Consider the following 23116-nt stretch of genomic DNA (forward strand, 5'->3'; position numbering starts at 1 on the left):
TCAATACCCGCTTCAACAGTGAAAAGAGTTTGGCTGAAAAAGATTGTCTTAAGGAATTCTTGAACCGTCATCCAGAAATTTCATTTCGAAGACCTCAAGCAACTTCAGTTGAAATTGCATACTCCAATGGTCCAAAATACACACCCCAATGGTCCAAAATACACACCATATGTGTAATTTGGACCATTTTTGAACATTTTTTATTGCTTAATTATTCTGTATTTTTTTATTGTATGTGATTTATATTTTCTACACTGGTTTGCAAGTACCTAGACTGTATCTGGGTGAAAAATAATACACATTGACCGGAAGTTGGTTGAGTTGTGCTTATTTTTCTTTAAGGGGTTCAAAATACACACCTTTCCCACACCTTTGAACTGTAAGTTTTCTTCAGCATCCTTAGCAATGCCATAATGTCGTCCGGATTTGTTCCTTCGTGTTTCAAATAATTTTGCAAGATTATTAATTTTGTTATCTGCATTTCAAATAGTAGCCTACATACTCTGTTTTACAATTCAAGGCTTAGGCTATTTCGGATAATTCTTGCGAGTATTCGTAGCCTACATCAAAGCCAAGTCCAATAAGAAATCCGTGGATGTTGTCTTCGACAAGAGTCCTTGATATTTCGCACGTTCCCGAGAATCTCTTGTGTCGCTAATAGCCCCCTTTTTGAAAAATTCGACAAGTGCTGGGAAATCATTCCAGACGGCACTAACTGTGCGGAAACTCGAGGCTACCCAACGTGTGTTCAGTACCCTTCTGATTTTCAACAACTGCACTTTCCACAGCCGCTGCACATTCACCCAATTCCCTGCTATTGTTAGGAGAAGCGTGATAAAGGCTATAGCGTTTGTCCATAAAAGATCGAAATCGATTCAAATTACTGACTGATTTTACAGCATGACGAACCGATAGTTTCAATCTAGGGTTGCACAATACCACACCACAATGTCTGGAAATTCATCACGAAGCAATTTTGCTACACCATTTTTGCGACCTATCATCACAGCCGCGCCATCACATACAACACCAATCAAACAAGAAGATAAAAATGTTGTGGACATGCCATATGATTTTAGGCAGCTCTTCAGGGAATCATAGATGCCATTCGCTGTAAGAATAGCGAGCTCAACAAGACCTACAAATACATTCACAGGTTCGCTTCCGTCAAGACTGGTACGAAGATATATTATCAGAGTGAATACCCAATTTAAAGTGTTCGACTCATCAAGAATTATGAATATACTTTTACTGAACAGGGCAAAGCATAATAAGAGTATAAAATATTTGAGCTTCCGGAACGCCGTTCCAGAGAAGTCAATTTTTTGATCGAGCTTCCGGAGCGGCGCTCCGGACCGCTCCGGCTGAAATCCAGTAGCCTTTTGGGTGATAAAACATCGACACAGAAACGATGAAATTCTCAAGAAAGTTTTTTCAGTCGGAGAATCAGCTGTCGGCTGCACAGCCGAGTGGTGAGAACCCTGAAACGGCAATCGAAAGGGCGCCGGCTCGACACCGCTCAAGAGCATGCGGCTGTGTTTGTGGCAGAACACTTAAAGGCATGCTTAAAGGTGGACATGAAGATTGGCTTCCTTGCCTTCCCGTCCACTTAATCCAAATCTTCAACCACCGGGTGTAAGCCTGGATACGACAAACAACAGTGATAGGATAAAGATTCCTATAATCACTAAAAAAAAAAAATTGTCAACATTTCCTGCGACGATTTACTTTGGTGAACCAAGGATATCTATAACTACGGGATTGGAAACTTTTTTCAGTGCTATACATCAGTAGGTTCAACATATCGGTTGGCACTTTAACATTACCCACTCGTCGAAGAGGTACGCAATCATGCGTGACATGTTCACTCGCGATTCAGCTGATTTCAATCATGTGACTCAACACGTGATATTCTGATCGAAAAATTTTGATACAAAGAAATTTAACTGAATGCTTTTCCACAACCACTGTTGCCTAATGGTTAGGGCAGAGGAGTAGTAATTTCGATTTCATGGGTTCGATTCCTACCCTCTGCTAATACTATTTTTTCTTCTGCAACTGAACTGAGTGCAAGAAGGATCTTAATGACTGGAATCAATGGAGTTTATAAGGAAAATTGTGACTAAACAAAACACAAAGCAATTTCACATTGAAAAGCAGGCGCTCTTCGACGAGTGGGTGATGTAAAAGTGCCTACCCAACATATCACTATGACTATAGAAGAATTATTAAAATAAAACACTTTTTGTATCAACTAAAGAATGAATAAAATTCAATTTCGCAATAACAATACAAAATGTACACTCACATCAAAACTTATTTGATGTATAAAAGTTTAAAACCACAAATCCAAAAAAAAAAAAAAATCAGTGAAATGTGTTGTCGTAGGCTTTTATAATGAACTTATTCACAGACCAAGCCAGTAATTACGAAATCAATACATTTAAGATGTCATAAGAACTAAAACTAATACTCGGTTTTGAAATTATCTAGCAGCAAACGAATTACTACAGGATTGCACAAATGGAATGCAAACACATTAAACAAACAAGGCAAGTTTATTGATTACAGTTTACGGCAGGTGCATTGATTGTTACACTTTTCCTTGTCTGTTTACTACTTGCTATTTTTTTAAGTCAACTTATGTAAACCTTTATCACAGCGACGCAAAGAACAGTGACCCTACTGGTGTATAAAAGTGTTTTCAATTCCACAGAGTTTCCAATCCCGTAATTATAGATATCACTGTGGTGAACCCGAATTATTTCCAAATAGTCCCAACCAAGGCTAAGCCTTTGGTGTTAAACTTGTTCAAAATTCAAAAATTTCAAATTTTTTAGCTTCTCGTATTGTTTTTCATGATTTTGACCAAGAGAAATACAAAAACGACAACCATCTTATTCAGATGATGGGATACCCTGCCTCAAGAGGCCTAAACATTTCCATTTTTACCAAAATCACCAACTTTTGACCTGTTAAGCCATGATCTTGACAGTGGAACTATCCGTTTCAACTGTAAACACTTTCATCCAACGTTACTAATAGCTCAAGTGAAAATCAACTTTTGAATATTTGGCATCATTGTGGGAAGATGGTAAAGGTCCCATACTCAGATACTGAGCTTTGGGGAATGAGAAGATAAGGTTCTCATTATACTAAGCCTTCGGCACTAAGGAGAGTAGGGTGGCCAGTTCCTTTCTCTCGGCCGCCTTTAGATTAAGAAGCAGCAATATATTGACATAGAATAACTAGTTGGAAAACATGGCCACCATTTCACCGAAAGATGGCGATTGGCCGAAGAGGATGGAAAAACTTCTGTTGACCCTGTAGAGTGTAAAACATCTGTAGACAAAAAACACAAGAAGCAAAAAGCCAATAGGAGCATTTACAATCTTACTATTTTGCTTCTTCGTCGTATGAGCTGTCTTCTTCCGGACTATATGTTTGGGCATGAAGTCATCAGCCACTCGACAGTCTCGTCATCCAAGGCCTTCAGTCCAAGCGTTCCATGTGGTGGTTGATGGATTGGGCAGTCATGGACGACATGGTCTACTGTCTGGTCTGTGGCACCACACTCGCATCCCGGTGAGGGAGCCAGGCCCCATCTGCACATGTCTGAGCGAAAGCGACCGACGCCGGTTCGTAGGCGGTTAAGCCGGACCCACGCAAGTCTTGCGAGGGACATTCCCGGAGGGTGGGGATCGACGTCGGGTAGGAAATCACGGAGTCGGGAGGTGTTGTTTTGCCACTCCATGTTCCATGTGTAGTTCGTCCAGTGTGCCGCACTTATTCCAAGATCTTCAACGTTGTTCAGAAGCTGTTGTGCGGCGGGCACAAATGGGCGTCTTGATTTCAGTCGCTGCTGTTCTCCAGGTAGACGCTGGAATGTACTGCAGAGGAAGTGGTCGGGCTCCAGTACGCGACGAACAAGGGAAATCATAGTTCCTTTACGGCGAAGCTCAGCAGGTTGGATGCCTGGAAGGATGGGAAGGCAGTCCGTTGGAGTGGGACGCAGGCATCCAGTCACAGTGCGTAGTGCGTCGTTGATGGCGGTGTCAATGTGGCGGGTGTGAGAGCTGCGGCACCACACTGGTGCGCAGTACTCGGCGGTAGAATGGACGAGGGCCAAGGTAGCTGTGCGAAGGGTTTTCGCGTCAGCTCCCCAGCCGGAACCCGCCAGCCGCCTCAAGAGTGCAATGCGCGCAGATAGTTTTTTGCGCAGTGACTCCAGGTGTCGTCGGTACGTGAGTGACCTGTCCAGTGTTACGCCGGCCGAGGTAGGTGGGTTCGGCGCAGTAAGGCAGGTGTTCGTCATCGGTGGTAATGTTGATCTCACGTTTTGCTTCCTTGTTGTTTAGATGGAAGGCCGCCGACACTGTCTTTGCCTTGCTGAGCTGTAGCTTCCATTTCTGGAGATATGTTGATATAGTTGACATGTCCTGGCTTAGGTTCCTCTCCATTGACTGCTAATCTCTGGATGAATGTAGGAGAGCCAGGTCGTCTGCGTAAGCATACTTCCTGGAGATGGTGTCAGGCTGTTCATAGATGTAAGTGTTAAAGAAGATGGGAGCCAGGCCTGAGCCCTGTGGGACACCGTTCCTGAGTCGACGTATAGTCTACTTCGTCGGCCGCTACCGGTAGAAAGGGTAAAGCTGCGGTTTTGCACAAGTTCCATAATCATGTGGACCATGTGTCTGTCAAGAAGGAGACGGAGTAGTTTGCAGGTAAGGCCGCTGTGCCATACAGTGTCGTAGGCAGGCGTGAGATAGATAAACACGGCGCCAGCTTTCTTTTTTGCCGAGAAGCTATCCTCGATGTCTTGGGTCATCAGATGGACCTGGTCTACGGTTGATCTTCCGTGGCAAAAGCCGGCTTGTTCTCGAGGGAGCTGAGGGTCTATTATCGGTTCGACACGGGCGTAGATAAGTCTCTCGAGTATCTTGAAGGGGATACAGAGCAGAGAGATAGAACGGTAGCTCTTCGGATCCCCTGGAGGCTTCTTCAGCTTTGGGACTGCAACCACTAAGGCTCTTCTCCAGATTCTTGGCATGCGCAGGTGACGCAAGCAGCAGGAAAGGAAGTCTTTTAACCAGGACCTCATAGAAGGGGCAGCTTGGAGTATTAGTTCCGGGCATAGGTGGTCAAGGCCCGGGGATTTGCCTGGCTTTAGGTGCTGGAGGGCGGAGGCAAATTTCTCTGGAGTAAACTCACCAGAGATGTTGCCCTCGACAGGTATTGGGACCTTCCAGAGGTCCGTCATTTCCTTGAGGACGGAATTGTTGGATTCACGGTCTCTCGTCCTGTGCACTGCATTTTTCACAAGTTGTAAGGCGATGGCATTTGCTGAAATGGGGCATTAGCGACGAGAGGCACGTGATTTGCTAGTGAGGTTGTTGAGTGTACTCCATGCTGTGCGGCTGGAGTGCGTGAAGTCGATTGAGTCTATGGCTTCTGTCCAGCGCTTCTTCTTCTTTAAATCCAATCTTGCCGGCAGGGCAGTTGCTGAGTTGGTGGTGGCGGTGCCCTGGGGGAAAGGAGGAAGTCGCAGTAGAGCCTGTCGCACTCCACATCCCAGCAAGGTATGTAGTTTTTCCGTCAACCTCGCGGGATGGAGTCTTTTGCCGCAGATATGATTGCATTACAGAAGTCCTAATAGGCTTCGTCCACTTTGATAGTGTGTGGAGATGAGAGATTAGTTTTGTGCCAGTGTTCCAACGACCGGAGAGGAAGCTCGCTGCGCCCTTAGGATCGTATAAGAGGGGGAGGTTGTTATTGGTTGCCCAACCGGCCAGACTTTCTCCGTCGTTGTTGATGGAGTTGTAGCCCCATTTAGTGTGGTGGCAGTTAAAGTCGCCAGCGTAGAGGCTGGGGTGAAGGAACACTGGGATGGCTGTTGATGTTGTCCGCGAAGGTGGAGGCTTGTAGACGTTGACGATGTTCTAGCCTGCTACATCTACACAAAGCCACTCGATCTCCGATTGAGCTTGGAATTGATCAACCAAGGACCAGCTCAGCCGGTCATGGACAAACGTGGCAAGGCCGTGTTTCCTGCTGCAGGTTGCGCCTGCAAGTGTGAAGTTGGTTAGTACCAACTTATCCACAGATGTGCACGTGCAGTGGGTCTCCTGGAAGAGGATGATGAGGGCTTGATGCTTGGTGGCCAGGTGCTCGATGATGCTGAGCTTGCTGGCCGTGATGCCCTCGATGTTCAGCTGCAGTACGGTGGGTCGTCGGTGCTTTTCGACACTGCGAGCACTACCGGTACTGTGCCCTGAAAAGGGCATTCCCCTACCCACCCTGCGCTGAACAGTCTCGTTAGCTCTTGTTTGACAAGCTTCGTTTTGCATACGTTTCATTTATGTTTCGTATGTTACTGACGGGGGGGACCATGTTAAGGTGCTTGTCTTCCTCCCCACACTATTTTGCTAATAAATCCCCACACATTGGTCTTTCATTGCAGGGCAATTAAATATTAGTATGCTTGGTGTATGCAATACTTAGATAGGATGATCAGCGACGCTCTGATTAGTCAAATGTCAAAGTTAGGAGATTTTTTTATGGTACCTTTTATAAAGTTGTGACTGGGTCACCGAGTTTGACAAATTCGGGTGTTTTCTTTGTCGTTCTTTTCATATTCACGCCAGAACAAAAAACAATTAAATTGAAAATGAAGTTCCGACAGTTGAAGGGTTGTTACCGGGGGATTATTTTATCCATGAAGTGTTGCTGAATGGGGAGCGCGCGCAGTCCTTAGAATGCGTTGCTCAAACGCACATCCTGAAAATCGATCCAGCGTTGTTTGATCTTAAAGTTTCTGTACATAATCTCGAGGGCTTTCATTGAAGTATCGAGGCGGATTTGACGTGTGATATCATATTGACGCAACAGCAAACATTGTGGCGCAGTGTTAGCGAACAAACGACCAACTTTTACGGATAAGAGACAAATCTCCATCACAAACAAGTGTGTGAGATCTGCCTATTGGATTTATCAGTAAAATTGAATAATACAAAAGATTTCAAAGTTTGTTTAATTTACTGCATGAAATCTACCTATTCAAACCAGAAAATGACAAATTCACAAATTCTTTTAGATTAGTTTGAACAAAAAGTGGATTTTGATTGTGACCAGGTAAATGCTTTCTACTGATCTTTGTAAGTGCCTTGTCCTCTGTAGTTTCCAACGTATCCGCTATTTTCCGCTCTTTCCTCTCGTCCGTCGATTCCTAACAGATAAACACAGTAGACTTAGTTGGTCAAATGTTTATCCTCGCCCTTAAGTTTAACCTGGCAGTTTTATAAAACTTGTAATGCCACTGAATAAAAAACTGTCCTTGAAGAGCACACCTCGAGAACCGAACCATCGATGGTTAATCTTGCTTCGTTTCCAAAAGCGTTAATCCACCGCGCTATTGAGTAGAATTGCGTTATCTCCCGAAAGTACTGATAATAACAATCAACAATTTTTTTTAAAACTAAACACTTCCCAACCTTCAGGCTTGCTTGAGACATTTGCACTTCATGCTCGTATGCCATGACATGTATGACAACCCGATAACATGTCATGGCAACTCTGCAAACACAGCAACCTTGTAAACATGGCAACTCTGGGAGGCGGTTTCAGTGATCAATTTCTTGAAGCATAATTTGTTGGAACGCATCTGTCTCGTGACAAGCCACTCACATACCCAAATGTATATTGTGTCATGGTGCAAGCAAACATGAATTCTTACCAAGTCCTTTCCCATCCGATCCAAACCTCTCCTTGTGGCTCCCGGTGTAGTGCGATGTATCCGTCATCTTCTCCACACCCCCAGTCACCGATGTTCCCTTATAAAGATGTTTGACGTCATCACAAAATTTGCCTAACATTTAAAATAATGTCCCATTGCCATTTATAATCAATCACTTTGCATTTTTTTACTCAGCTTTTTGTGTTGATCGATTCACTCAGGAGATAAAGTTTGAAGCTCGGGGTTAAACTATTGTCGAGTACAAACACGGCTTGTGCCTCACAGTTCTGATGTTCATTTCATAAAAACTAGAACTTAAGTTTGCTGTTTATTCTAAGAAAGACAAAAAATGAACATTTCAAAGAAATGGTTGAAAGACTGTCCATAAAAAGACGTCTTCACAAAATTGCAAAAAATGATCCTCTCTCTCCACTTTCAAAAAAATGTTCGCACTGTGTCAATACCAGTGGCGTAGCCTATATTCTAAATTTCCAGGTGTTCACCGAATAGTCGTTAAAACCAAGGCAACGTTTTTATTTGAAATATGCAGATTTTTGTGATCGTTTGAATTATTTTTTAAAATCAGTTTGTTGCCCTTTTAAAATCTTTATGAATTGATTCTTTACGGTTCACTAACTTCATGTGTTCTCTTTAAGAATTCTCTTAACTTTTAATATTCTCATATTTGTTTCTCTATTGTAGTGGGTGGCAGAAAACGCCAAAAAAATAATAAATAAACAAAAACTTCAAAACAAAAAAGAAAGCAGTGCATGCTTCAACACAGGCTCAGGTGTTCAGGACAGAACTTTGACAATTCAAGACGGAACAGAGATTGACACAATAACTAAAAGCAAGAAATCATAAATTGTTCTGGTTTGGTATTGTGTTTATGGGTTATGTATTACATCTTCTTTTCTAGCTGAAAATCACTTTTTGAGTCGCAAACAAGCTGAAAATAATTTTTTATGCAGCCCGTAAAATTGTTCTTCAAACCTGCGCCCCTTCAGGCTTGCAGGCTTGGACCACCCTGGACTAGGCTACTTGCTGGACTGGGAATATGAAGTCCACGCGAGGTATGGGCAACTGGGTGCGGCGCGGGATGGAAACGGAACGAAAACCTACCACAACTATGTCCCAGGTAGATCTCCAAGATCCACAACAAGAAAATTTTTCACATCGAACCATATGCAGGAGATCTCAATCTTTTAATGTCTTGTCCCGCGTCCTGTTCGGGCAGCAAGAATGTATCGGATAGGCAGCCAACATGTTACCTAAGTTGCTTAAACTTGGCCGAACAGCATGCCCAATCGTCCCTGTTTCAAACTCGCGTATGTACGCATGCTCTTTTCAAGCTTGGTCTGCTACGGCTGCTGGGGGAGTAAGAAATAGTTTTGTCGTGTGATAAAATCATAGCATGCTAAAATGAAACATCTTCCTCATACGACCTTTGCACTGCAAGGTTTAGCAAAAGTTGAGATACGCGGCAAGTGTTCTCTCACGTCGCACACACGCATCGAAGTTTCACACAAAAAGTTGTGTGATCAGTGTCAGAACGCGGCGCAGCAGCTGCAAACATTTGGAAAACAGTATCTTATTCCGATTCCATGATTTGGATCTTGCTCAAATTTGTAACCCTTCTAAGGAATCCCTTATTTTAAAATGGACATTTTACTACATTAATTGTTAATTTTTTTTAAATGATTTTGTGCGTATATGAACCGCTCCAGGTTTTGCAATCAGACGCAAAACTTAGTTGTAAAATAGGTACCGGTATGAGAAAACGGGTCAGATGATTGGTAAAATGATTTTCTTGAATATCTGCACCCCGGGACCTCTCCTCCCTCTTGAATGCGGACGTCTATTATGGACAGCCCCTAATACAATTGCGAGGTCGTAAACTTGGTAATAACAATGACGCCATTTTCGCGGATGAATACTCACAGTGGTCCCTACAGCCTGGGGTGCCTTTCCCGCCACCAACTGAAATATCTTCGACTCTTCACCTGGTCCAAAGCGTTTCGCGCCCATTTCTTTCATGATTGTGACAAACTGATCGAACGTGATGGTATTCTGACCTTTTGTTCTGATTGAAAAGTTAAAATCATTGAAAGGTCAATTGCCAACAAGGTTTATATCTTATCTCTAACATCTTGGCGTACTTAAGATTCAAACAAGGTTTGATTTTAGTTTGTGTTCAATGTTGATTAAAAACTCGCTTTGTTGATTTCGTGCAGTAACTGCTTGAAAGCAACAATCATGACAAACTTGTTGCGTCCTTTTCAACTAAGATCTTCAGCATTAAACTCGCTTTGTACAACCCTGCTCGTTGTTCTTCCTTCTCCTTGTGTTCCACATTTTCACACACAAACCGAAAAATTAATAATATCAATCAAAAGGTATTTTTAAGTTGGTGCCAAATTTTTAATTTATGAAATTCCAAGTGTTTTCTTGGTGAAACCAAAAAACAAAACAATGGAAATTTTACCAAGTGCAGTAAACGTTACAATAACGATACATCTTCGTTGCGTATCGTTGTCTGCAAACAATGTTTGTGTCCAAGCAAGCATTTAGCGTATGAAGTTTGACAAATACAACTTCTTTGGCTTAAGTTTCCTGGCTTCAGGTTTAAAAATCTCCCCCTGTCAACGTTACTGGCTTCAAGTACAATTACTTTTAACACCGAAAACAACAGTAAGGGTTGAACTTCTCAGTTTTAGGTTATCGAGCACTTTAAGGTCTTGAACTAAGTCGAAATGGAGTGTACACATGAGAACATAAACTAACTTGTATTTGGAGAACATGATATCAACGTCAGCATTGGTGACTTTCTTCCCGTCCACCACCCTGCAATCCTTGCATAGCTGGAATAAAGAACGCTCTTGTAAGGAAGTCAAAATCTTACCAAGTTTCATGCAACAATCGAGCTTATATTGAAGAGCGGTTTTTCGTATAGAAGAAAACATGAACGTCTTTTGCATCGAAAACCGAAAAGAAAAGCAAAATGTAAATAAATAAAAATTTGTCAATGTTACATTGAAACATTCGAACACTTTTAACCCAAGGAACAAGTTTCTTGGCTGAAGGTTAAACAACTGGTAAGGCAATAAATCAACTTTCACCCTCAGCAGCATGACATTTGTTTACTTCACAAATTTTAAATGCAGTCACTCAAGCAAACGATTAATCTGTTCAGTTCAGTTTATTTTTTGTTTTGTTGGCCTAAAAGAAAGACACAAAAAGACAACAAACACAAATAATTCGCACAACAAGGATGGCAGCGAAAGACCAAAAGGTCACCAAAGTCAGCTGCCACCCAAACATTTAAACAAAAGACCCAAAATTAAGAACATTAACACATACGGTATATAATATATAGCACAATACCAGCACTTTAATTTGTAAAAATTAACAATGGAATTAACAATACATTAACAATGGAATAACACAGGGCAACATAAAAAAATACATTGTGTAGAGAAATAAGCGGATGATACGTTTCAGGAGTGATCATTGTACAAATTCTTTAATAAACATTTATATTTAAATTTAAAAACATTGTAAGACTTTTCTTTTATTTCTTTTGGTACTTGATTCCATAGTTTCACTCCATTAAAACATAACATCTTCTTACCAGAGTATGACGTTGTAGAAGGCAAATACAAATCCTTTTTTTGGTTCTGACGGGTTTTATGATGGTAATTTTGTTTACAAAAATAAAGCAGCCAGCAAAAGCACGGGGCAGCATTTTGTGCACATATTTGTACATAAATTTTGCAGTTTCTAATTTAATAATATCGTCAATTCTGAGCACATTAAATTGGTGATAAAGAACAGTTGTATTTTTTGACCTCGGCAAAAATAAGCAGGATCGGATGAACTTGTTTTGTAACACTTGTAGTGGAGCAAGCAATGTAGAGTTCGCTCTTCCTCAATTTATAATCGAGTATTGGATCTTGGATTGAAACAAAGCATAATATAAAGCCCGTAATACTGTTAAAGGGGCAATGTATCTCAGCTTAAATGCTATGCCGCAGACCTTTGCAAGCTGCTTTCTAAGATTAATAATAGGACTATCCCATGTCAATCGCTCATCCAAAGTTACACCTAGATAGTTTATACATTTCTTCCCCTCGATGGATCGGCCACTGATGGACAGACTAAAATTTTCTGCTGCACTTTTTTTGTTGCAGAGTACCATATAAGTAGTTTTACTATAATTTAATGAAAGTTTATTGGATTTCTTCCACACATCAATTTTTTCTATTTCTCTATTGACATTTTTTTGGAGAGATGACAGGCATTTATCTGACATATGAAACTTTGAGTCATCAGCAAAAAGTGTAGTTGAAAACGAAGATGCATTTGGAAGATCATTCACATAAAGAAGAAAAAGCAAGGGACCAAGGATTGACCCCTGTTGGACACCACATTTAACAACATTGAAATTAGAATTCTTACCGTTAATTTTTGTACTTTGCATTCTATTTGTTAGATAAGATGTTAAAACGTTTAAAAACTTGCCACGAAAGCCATAATGGTGAAGTTTTTTTAAAAGTATGCCATGATCAACTGTATCGAAAGCTTTACTTAAATCAACAAAAACCGAGCATGTGTATTTATGATCATTCAAGTTAGAAAGTAAATCATCATAAATTTTTGTCAATGCAAAGCTTGTTGAATCAGTTTCACGAAAACCATGTTGAGCTGGGGTTAAAATATTATATTTGTCAATAAAATTCATCATCCGTTTATATAGAATTTTTTCGAAAATTTTGGCAAAAGTTGGCAATAAAGAAATTGGTCGCAAATCTGTAAAGTGTAAAAGTGAACTAACTTTTGGTACAGGTATTGTCAGACTCTTTTTGAGTACATCAGGAAAGATTTCTTGCAAGACACATTTATTCAGTACTTTTGTTAAAAAAGGGCATATAATTACATTAGCCATTTTGATAAATTTAGAAGGTATTTCAAAAATGCCTGAAGCTTTATTTGCTTTGAGGCTCCTTATAGCATCAGATACTTCTATCTCATTTATATCAGGAAAGCCAAAAGAAGAAAATTTTCTGTTTAACATGAATGATTCAAAATTTACATTTGAATTTGGAATTTTAGCTGCCATTGAAGTTCCAATATTTGTGAAGTAATTATTTAATAAATTAATGAATTCAATAGAATCTGTTTTATAGCTTTTATCATTTATAGTCATAGTTGAAGGAAGCTTTTTATTATTCGAATTTCTTTTCCCCTCTATCATCTCATGAATGATCTTCCATGTTTTTTTGGAGTCACTTTTTGTTTCTTCAAACTTTTTTTTATAATATAGTTTCGGGAGAGAGTTTGCTTTTTTATACCAAAGACAGGCAAGACACAACAATAACACAGGGTTGAGCATTACAACAGTATATTACATATTTACAATATATTTACATATTTACATATTTATAATGTTGATTTTTCAGTGATTGTTTCAAATGATTCAGCTTATTGCAATATGCTTTGTATTTCCTCTTTGCTGATTCATTTTTATTTTTTATCCAATATCTAAATAGTCTGTTTTTTGTTTTAATAGATTTATGAATGCCTTTTGTTATCCATGGTTTGTTAGAGAGCTTAATTTCAGTTCTCGACATGTTTCTAAGTGGTGCATGTTTATCTAGTGTTACTTGAAATCGCATAATAAAAGAGTGCATCAAGTTGTCTGCATCATCACAATCAGTATTTACTTCATTCAAATTAGACTCTAAATCGCATAAGAAGCTGTCAAGACAAAAGTTTTTTAAGCTTCGAATTTTTTTAGTGGGTGAATTACACAGTGCTACATTTTTATTTTTAACACATAAGAAAATAGGTAAATGATCAGAGATGTCATGTAAGCAAATGCCATAGGCATTTTGGTTACAAGTTATGTTTGTGTAGATGTGATCCAATAGGCTTGGATTAGATTCTCCACAAAATCTAGTTGCACTTGTTATCAATGACTGGCAGCCTGCAGCTTCAAGAGCTTCTTTATAAGTTAATACTGCAGGAGACTTAATCACTCAAGCAAACGATCTGTTTTTGCTGCTGCGGGCTCGCAGTGGTAGTAACTGTTTGTCACGAGCTTTTAGAACACAGCTCCCTGGTCATGTGCTATGATGAGTGGTGTTGGAATCAGTGTGTTGTTGTTTTATAAGTTTCTCGTCATGGACTTGAGGCTGCTGTACTGATTGCCCTATGTCTCCAGGCAGGATCATACAAGAGTGTCACGAAAAACGTTGCGAAATATTATGAGTCAGCTTGAGGCAGGAAGCTGAGTGTAAATGTCAACGTTTCGAGAGATTTTGGGAAATGGGATCCCACAATAAAAGTTGCGATTACTAAACATCAATGATCACCTTCGCGAAGTTCTTGTTGCTGAGTGACCTTGCCTGGGGTGCTCCCTGCACGACGAAGTGGTCGTAAGTATTCCTCAAAGAATCTGACATTGTGATCAAACAATTGCTTTGCAACTACTATAAAAAAAGTTTAAAACCTGCAAGACAAAAGTTGTTAAGTTTTCAAAACAATTAATTTTTTCTGCGCAAAATAAACGATGGTTTTGTTAGATCAATTGCACAACACAATGCAGCAATGACAAATGTCAGTTTCACAATGCTTTGCTCGTACACGAAAAAAGGAAAGTTGAAGATACAATAGAAAACTTGCATAAAAAAAAACTTTTGGACTGCTTGAGCGGAGTTGCAGTCCAAAAGCTGCTGTAAGAATATACGTTACAAGGGTTGCCCACCGAGTCAGCAAACATGACAATAGCGTAAATTTCAAGATATTTTTAACCCTTTTCAAGTGACCGGAAACTTTAAGAAACCGCCACGTATTATTTGGATGTAATTCGTTTTTATTAAAAGTAGCCTATCTTGATTTGGGGCCCCAGAATCTCATTGTTACCAGGCGCAAAATATCCTCTTAACGGTGCTGGGCCTACAGTGCTGGGCCAACAGTGCTGGGCCTACGGTGCTGGGCCTACAGTGCTGGGCCTACAGTACACATAATCCGGCAACTTAATTATACTCAAAACAATCACACTTTCTAAGTGGCTGTAAAATTACGTTTCACTGGAGTCCGAAATTAAATCTGTTCTCATTGGTTTATTAAAATGACTCTTGAAAACCATCATCTCAAAACTGACAACTTTCTACTGTACTTTCACTTTAATGCGTTGAAGAGATTGGAAAATCGAAGCTCTGGCCACTGTCCGTAGTTACTTTTAATAATGTCTTTTTAGACATTATTTTAAAGAAATAAAAAAAGAGTCAAAAGTCATGTCAATTTCACTTTGTGTGGAGCTACATGTACTTGAGAAGTTACTGTTATGTTTTTATTCACTTGTTGATTCATTTATATCAGTTTGTATATCAGTCTGTGGATCCTTCTCTTGTATCATGGGCCAATCCTATAGATGTTTGCTGGCACACCATTTCATTTTCTTTGAAACTTAATATTTATTTGTGCCGGTAGTATCCAATTTCTTGTAGTTTTGATCCATCTTAGATGATTGTTATGTCCTAGCTAAGTGACAAATTCTTGTCTATTTTTTTATTTTTAACAAATTCCAACCATTGCTTAGCACAATAGCCTAGTAGCCTACAGCTGATAGCCTCTCATAATTATGACAATTGTGCAAATTATGACTAAAGCATGAAATTTTCACCAGTATTAGTACATACCATAAGGGTCATTTTAAGATCGGGAGGTAAGTCAGGTTTGACCTCTGATGACCTTGAGAGGTCAATGACCTCAAAGTATCAGAGTATTGATATTTGACGTCATTGGTTAAACTTACAGGTGGGCATGATATACAAACATGCACATGTGTTATAATAAAAGTTTCTACACATTCTACAGAGTGTTGAATGTGTTAGTGCAGGGCTTCCCAAACTTTTTTGCTCGCGACCCCTTTTAATTTCCTAAAGTGTTTCGCGACCCTTTACAATTAAAACGACAAACAGTGCGAAATATACATTTGTGATATTGATTGAAAAGCTTAAATCTAACTAAAACCAAAAACAATTTACCATTCTCAGTTCAGTTTGTTTTTATTTCTGACCATCACAACGAAGCTTATCTACAACCTACTGGAAACAAAACAAAAAAGCAAACACATTTATTCAGTGTGAACAAAGTAGGCTAAGTCCAGTCGTGGCGCAGTGTTTGTTAATGCAAGTCTTAGGGCGGTTTCAATGTTGTTTAGATTGGAACGGTAGGCGAAGTGAGAACCTTTCAGATAAATCATTTTGAAATTTTGGTTTCCAGATGTTCAACTTTTTGATGAACGCATCAATTTTAGATTTTAATGAAAATATTGATGTTTTCTCCTAGGAGGGACAAATTAAATTCGTTTAGTTTTGCAAGCAAATCTGACATTTGGCATAATTCCGAAAGCTAGATGTCATTGCGAAAATGGTGGATCAAGACTAAATTTTATTTTGTTGGAAAAATCTCGATTTCTGTTCTCAACGTTAATTGGCTAGCCATTTCAAAGCTTTGACTTTTGAAAGCCATCTCATTCGCAATGCGGTAAAAGAGTTTTCAACTACTTTTCCATTTCACCTCATAAATTTTCAAAAATATGGCAGCCTATTGAATGCGCGACTCTTGATAAAGTTTATATTATAACTGTCACAGCATCTCGTACAGAAGTGTTAATATGGAGTACCTTGTGCAAATTGGTTTACTTTCTGCGACCCCTGAAGTTCGTTACGCAACCTCTTGGGGGGTCGCAACCCCCAGTTTGAGAAGCCCTGTGTTAGTGTGTTGTTCAATATTATCAGGGTTGCCAGGTTGGCCTTTTTACGGCTAAATTTCACAAATTTTGCCTTTTTTGAAGTCGTTTGCCCAATAAAAATTGGGTTTGGCTTTTTGGTCTTATTTTGCCTTTTTTTATATTGCTCCAAATTTTATTTTTGACTTTTTTTTGCATTTAGCCTACTGTGTTTTGTAAGATTGAAACAACAATGGCAACACTTGTCTTTTCTTCTTTCAATGATAGTGATTGTTATTTGTTACTGCGCATGTGGAGACTGGAGAGTGTGCAGGCAGCAAGGATGGAAGTCTTGCTCTCTTGCTCTTGTAGCGATGGTTCTTTGTTTTTATATGTTTAACATATAAAATAGACTTCCTGGTCTGAGAGCGCATTCGCAGGGCCGAGATACACTTCTCTTGTTTGAGAAAGACATTGGTCCCGCCCTGATGAAGACCTGTGATCATGACAGTGATGCGATGTACTTAGTAAGAGCAGCACAGGTAGTCCCTAGAGAAATGTTTGAGACAAGAATCACCTTTGAGAGTGCGTTCCGTTCTGATTTTCAGATAAATTCTGTGACACCATTCTTCTTTGCTCTGGTTAACATGATCCTCGATGGGGCGAACATCAAGCACCAGACTCAGCTGGCCAACACAACCAACACAACTGCTGCGCTTACACTATCGCAGCTACTGGTGTTCAACAGTGTGAAGCATGCATGCTGCATGGAGTCATCCTCAGTGCGCCACAACCACGAGAGAGAAACGCCATCCCACTCTACCTGACCCTCAAGATTCAGGCTGTGACCAGGTGTAGAGGACTGATCGACACACTCTTCAGCCTGGGGATGTGTGTTTTGTATGATTGATTACTGCAGCTCACAGCAGACATTTCCAATGGCGTCTGCCAGCGCTTCAACATGGAAGAAGTTGTTTGCCCACCCAAGCTGCGCCAGGGACTGTTCACTACTTGGGCTGTTGATAATATTGACCAGAATCCTAGCTCTTTTATGGCCAAGAATTTTTTCCGTGGCACTGGTAGGCCTATCATCCATCACACATAAATGGTGGACACTACCTTGGTGTGTTGGTGCTTGGGCAAGTCATTTTCACCTCTAAGACGGTAAAACATCTGCCATCAGTGTACGCATGTGTTTCACCAGTTGGCTTGAAGACGAAGCACTTCACTGCACCGGCTGTACAACGTCCGGCAAGACCTCTCGACCTGCTGACTGCTAGATTTGCTGTCTACCAAGAGTATTGGTGGTTGAGGACAGTGACGTCAGGTCTAGAGAAGCAATCCATAGAGGAATGGGTGTCTGGTACAATCCAATATTGTCAGCGAGGGCACGGCAGATTCCTTTGTTAGAGCTAGTCATGTTACTAAGATTCGTCATGCAGACCAAGTCACTGCTGCAACCCTCCACACACTACTCAAGCAGGCGTACAGTAGGGACTGCACACCGGATGATGGCAACACCACTCAGCCAGATGATGAGGTCTTTGTGAAGTGGTGCACACAGCAAGCAAAGGAAAGTGTGCACTTCGACTACTGGCTCAAGACGCTGTTACTAGAGGTTCTCTTGCTGGTGTACATCCGATCGCTTGCAGAACTCAAGTCTGGAAACTTTGTGGTACACAAGACCAACAATAAGTTCTCTGCCATGGCGATCGACCAATGTCATAAGCAGAACAACGCTATGGTCAAAGGGTCTGGTGGAGCTATTGGACTGACAGGAAATCCTGGAGCACTCAGGCGCTGGATGGTGGCAGGGCCAGAAATAGCCAGGATCAATACAGAGTTTGAAGAGCAGGCCATGAGAGGACATGACGACATCAGGCATCTTCACCATGACCAGAAACCTGTAGTACCGACAGCTTTTGTGAAGGATGTCAGAGCGCTTATGAAAGTGTTTCAAGAGATGAGTAATCCATTTCTAGAGAACTCTCGATTTAGGCCTACTGGTCCTTGACAAGAGGGACATCGTGGAAACCCCAGTGGCAGAAACTCTGAGGAAGATTGAGTCCCTTGGTGAGAAGCAATATTATACAATGTTTGTTAAAGCAGGCTGAAACTACGCATGAAGCCAGTTACAGACACATTGACCAAGAACAAGTTGTCGCTCTTCAGTCGGCCACAGATCAAGACGAAGTCAAAGTAGAAGATGCATCTCGCAGCAGTGAAGAGTGACTGTAGTCTCTTCTCGAGGCTGTATATTGCATGTCAATCACGTGACGGGAATCTTGACCAGTTTTTCTCCCATAAGAACCAGTCAGCTCCACCTTCATTATCAACATGCCAGTTCAGTTCAGTTTATTTTTTGTTTTGTTGGCGAAAAAGAAAGACACAAAAAGCAAAAACACAAGGCCAACTGCGCATTGGAGTCAAAGCAGATCTACCACACTGCCTGAAATCAGACCAAACTGAAACCACAAGAGCACATGTGGTTGATGTCATAATTCTTGATGGGGAAGCTATTGTTCAAATGCTTAATCCTGTTGTGGCAAAGACCTTTGAAGAGTATATGAACACAGTTTTTGCAACTTACATCTTCAATCAACTGGAAAAGGTCCAAAGACTGGACTTCGTTTGGGATGTATATCTCCCTGACAGCCTGAAGGCGACGACCAGACAGAGGAGGGGTAAGGGCATCAGGAAAAGAGTGGCTCCCTCTACCGTTATGTCTCAGAACTGGAAGGACTTCCTTCGTGTTGACCAAAACAAGACTGAACTCTTTGGTTTCTTGTCACGAGAGACCACTCGTCTTCCCATAGCTGATGACAAGGAAATCTATGCGACCTGTGGAATTGATGTCCTGTGCTCTCCTGTCGTGTCCGACTTGACCAACCTCTCCTTATGTTCTCAGGAGGAGGCGGATACACGTATGCTTCTACAAGTGGAAGATGCTGTCCAGAAGGGAATGAGGAAGGTGACCATACGCACTCTAGATACTGATGTTATGGTACTGGCTGTGGCTTCCTTCAACCACATTCAACCTGACGAGCTGTAGATAGCTCTTGGTACTGGCTCCAGCTTCCGGTACATAGCTGTTCACCGCTTGGCTGCCACCATGAACCCCAGACGATGTGCTACTCTCCCGGTCTTTCATGCCTTCATAGGGTGCGACACTGTGTCTGCATTCGCTAGCAGAGGGAAGAAGACTGCCTGGGAGATTTGGAAAGTTTTCCCAAAGGTGACTGATGCCTTCGAAGAACTACTACGCATGCGAAGTGATGTCAGTGAGGAAATGTCACTGCTGGAGCGCTTCGTTGTGCTGATGTATGACCGCATTAGCGACATCATGGAAGTGAACGACGATAGGAAACAGCTCTTCGCACACAAGTCGAAGGCTCTAGAAAAAATTCCTCCTGCGAAGGCAGCTCTCCAGCAACACATCAAGCGGGATTCTTTCCAGGCCAACTGCTGGAACCAAACTCTTGTGTTGAATCACATGTTTCCGAGCCCATCTGACTGGAGCTGGTCAAAAGAGGCTTCTGGGCGGCAGCCCCTCTGGACGACACTGCCAGAGACATCAAAATCTTGCCAAGAGTTGATCCACTGCAACTACAAGAAGGGGTGTACCGGCTACTGCAAGTGAACCAAGGCTGCACTGAAGTGCACTGCATTATGTGCATGTTCGGAGACTGTTAGCTGCGATGACACACCTCGACATTTATGCGCAATATGGATAATTCGTCTGTATTTCATTACCTATATGATATACGTCTAAGGCCCGCCTGGCCTCATTGCACTATAAGCTTTTATAGCCACTGTCTAACACTGCAGAAAATTATCATGACATGTGCTTCAAATAATAATTCCGAAACGAACTGCACCAAAATCGTGAAAAATTGTAATTTAGGTCATTGACATCTAGGTCATCAGAGGTCAAATCTGACTTACTTTCCGATCTTAAAATGAACCTTATATGCAGTGCCGGTCTTTGGGGTGTGCAAACCGTGCGATCGCACATGGCCCGCAAATTAAGGGGCCCGCAATTTACTCAGAAAATGCAGTAATTTATGTCATTTCTAATGGAAAAAATTCAATTCGATTCACAAGCAAGTACCGTTATCCTTGAAGTCAGTTGCGGCTTTAGGAATTAGCAACAAGAAAACATGGAAACTCAGCTTTATTTCCGAAAAATGCCTGAGAAAACATGATCTTATCCTTTTTCTATACTACCGGACAGCACCATTTTACAGTTAATATTCATACCCAAATTTTTGTTGAACATGCGCTCAGAATGCACCATAAGTTATTCAATGTAATTTTTCAAATTTTTCTGGAGGAGGCCCCTCAGACCCCACTCCGCTGGAAGTCCGTCAGGCTTCGCCCGCCGGCCGTCAAACCCCCCTCTCCTTTCAAAATACTTAGCTACGCTACTGAATTGGATCATTGTCATTGGAGCACGCAAAGCACATTCCGCACAGGGCCCGAAATACCCTAAGACCTGCACTGCTTATATGGTATGTACTAACGCTGGTGAAAATTTCATGCTTTAGTCATAATTTGCACAACAGTTATGATAACCCGCTGAACTACAACTTTTAAAAAAAAAATCACACTTTCTAAGTGGCTGTAACATCACGTTTCGCTGGAGTCCAAATTAAATCTATTTTCATTGGCTTATTACTATTTTATTTAGCCTTGTAGCCTACTATTTATTGGCTTGAACTTTTCTTGGTTGCACTGAAGTTTAAACGCCCTTGCTACAAAAGTTTATTGATTTCAAAAGTTTTTCCTATTTTTAATCACCCGGAATAAAGTTTATATTTGAATAAAACCACAAGACTTCACTTGAGGGTCGCAGCAGCACATGATTTTTTTTCTTTCATTAATATTACTGAACATCAGCCTATCTTGTTTCAACGTAATTTGCCGATGCTGGACATTTGTCACATTAAGAACTGGGAAGCAGCTGACTCGACTGGTATAGTCTTTCTCTGCTTCCTGTCTGTTGTGGTATTTAGATAGCTGTGGTACTATTTTATTCGTATTGTGTATAATTGTACCGTAGCCTAATATTTTCGCAACAGACAAAATAAAAGGTTTCTCTCTCTCTCTTATTAAAATGACTCTAAGAAAACACCATCACAAAACTGACAACTTTACTGCGTTGAAGAGATCGAAACACTAGCCACTGTTAGTAATATTATTCCTAATAATGTTTTTTTTAGACATTACAAGATTCAAAGGTCATGCAAATTTCACTTTGTGTGGAGGTACATGTACCTGAGTCCTGAGAGGTTACTGTTATTTATTTATTCGCTCAGCGCCACTTAGTCTTGAAGTTTTTTTGTTTATAATGTCAAGCGCTTAACCAACTGAGGTATCCGCGTGGACAAACGAGAAAAGTTTAAATAAATTAAAAATCACACAAAGGTTTTTTGTTAGCACAAGACTAGGCTTACCTGGCTTTCTTTTACCTCAAATTCTACTTTTCACCTTCCAGTTTCAAGGCAATGTTAAAAATATTTTGCTGTGAAAACCAGGACGTTTGTTACGTCACAGATTTCTTGTGAATCGTTGTCCAGTTTGACGTAAAAATCAGTAAATTTATTCCTTTCGAGTTTCCTCTTTATTTTTGTTTTTTTTTTATTTCAAGAAGCTTAACTGCTAAAAATTGAATGAAACTGTTCACCATCCATTTAGTTAAATAACATGATGCGTTGTACTGGTGCAAATTAAGCTAAACTATCACAAGATGTATACAGTGACAATCTGCTTTTATTCCGAGGTTTCGTCAATCAGGCACGACTGACTTCTTCATGGGGGATATGTCAGGGAGTGACTACCTGTCTAGCTTGGCAAAACACAGGACCATGTTGCTGTAAACCAGTGGTTCTCAACCTGGGGTACGCGAAGTTATTTTAGGTGGTACGCAGTTTGTTTTCAAGAAAAATTAAAGTTTTAACAAAACGTTAAGTAATTTTTTTCCATCGTAATAAACTATACATTCATCGTACCGGTAGGCCTAATGATTGTATAGTTAAATATTTTAACTTGTTAAACTTGTGAACTTTATAAAAGTGTCACCGTTGAATACACGATTGTTTGCAAGGCTTTGCGAAAATCTTGGTTTCGATTATAAATGTCTCCTTAACCACACAGAGGTACGCTGGCTTTCCAGAGGAAGTATGACAAGACAAGTCTTTGAATTGAGGAATGAGTTGCTTGTATTTTGCATACAAAAAAGTTCCCATTTTAAAAACGATTTGTAAAATGATGCATTGATTTCGAGGTTGGCTTTCTTGTCAGATATTTTTGAAACACTTAACCACATAAACTTGTTTTCCAAGAACCAAACAGCTCTATTTCAGATTTTATCTCCAAGCTGGAAGCATTTATTCGCAAGCTGGACATCTGGACGAAAAACATGAAAAATACGGAATGTTCAGATTTCTAACTTTGTTGCGTTTTCTTGCCTGGAGTTGCAATACCGTGGATTGTAAGGGAATTTAAGGGAAGACTTTCCGAAAATTCACTTCACAGGATCAGCGCATTGTATTTGTAAAAAAACCTCTAATAGCAACACTTCAATACTTAGAAATTGAAGACATCATTCTCGGCAGGGCCCGATTAACCATGAGGCACACGAGGCA

At 40.6% G+C, this 23116-nt stretch overlaps 1 protein-coding gene across 1 annotated transcript; it reads right to left on the reverse strand.

Annotated features, from left to right (window-relative positions):
* Window positions 1–7011: 7011 nt before the first annotated feature.
* LOC145772314 (tubulin polymerization-promoting protein family member 2-like) lies at window positions 7012–21978 on the reverse strand. Its single transcript, XM_082584191.1, has 6 exons — window positions 21926–21978; window positions 14107–14243; window positions 10517–10593; window positions 9674–9815; window positions 7733–7829; window positions 7012–7225 (listed from the first exon to the last, which is right to left on the reverse strand). Exons 2-6 carry the CDS (start codon window positions 14194–14196, stop codon window positions 7143–7145), a joined length of 489 nt encoding a protein of 162 aa, XP_082440317.1. The 5' UTR covers window positions 14197–14243; window positions 21926–21978; the 3' UTR covers window positions 7012–7142.
* Window positions 21979–23116: the final 1138 nt, after the last annotated feature.

The sequence above is a fragment of the Aplidium turbinatum genome, chromosome 6 (assembly GCF_918807975.1).
Source record: "Aplidium turbinatum chromosome 6, kaAplTurb1.1, whole genome shotgun sequence".
Taxonomy (NCBI): domain Eukaryota; kingdom Metazoa; phylum Chordata; class Ascidiacea; order Aplousobranchia; family Polyclinidae; genus Aplidium; species Aplidium turbinatum.

Coding starts and splice junctions, on each gene's coding strand:
- LOC145772314 (XM_082584191.1), bottom strand. CDS start 14,196: ATGTCAGATTCTTTGAGGAATACTTACGACCACTTCGTCGTGCAGGGA. Junction 7,830..9,673: donor CCCAGGCTGTAGGGACCACT/GTGAGTATTCAT, acceptor CATCTTTATAAG/GGAACATCGGTGACTGGGGG. Junction 7,226..7,732: donor ATCGGATGGGAAAGGACTTG/GTAAGAATTCAT, acceptor TTTATCTGTTAG/GAATCGACGGACGAGAGGAA.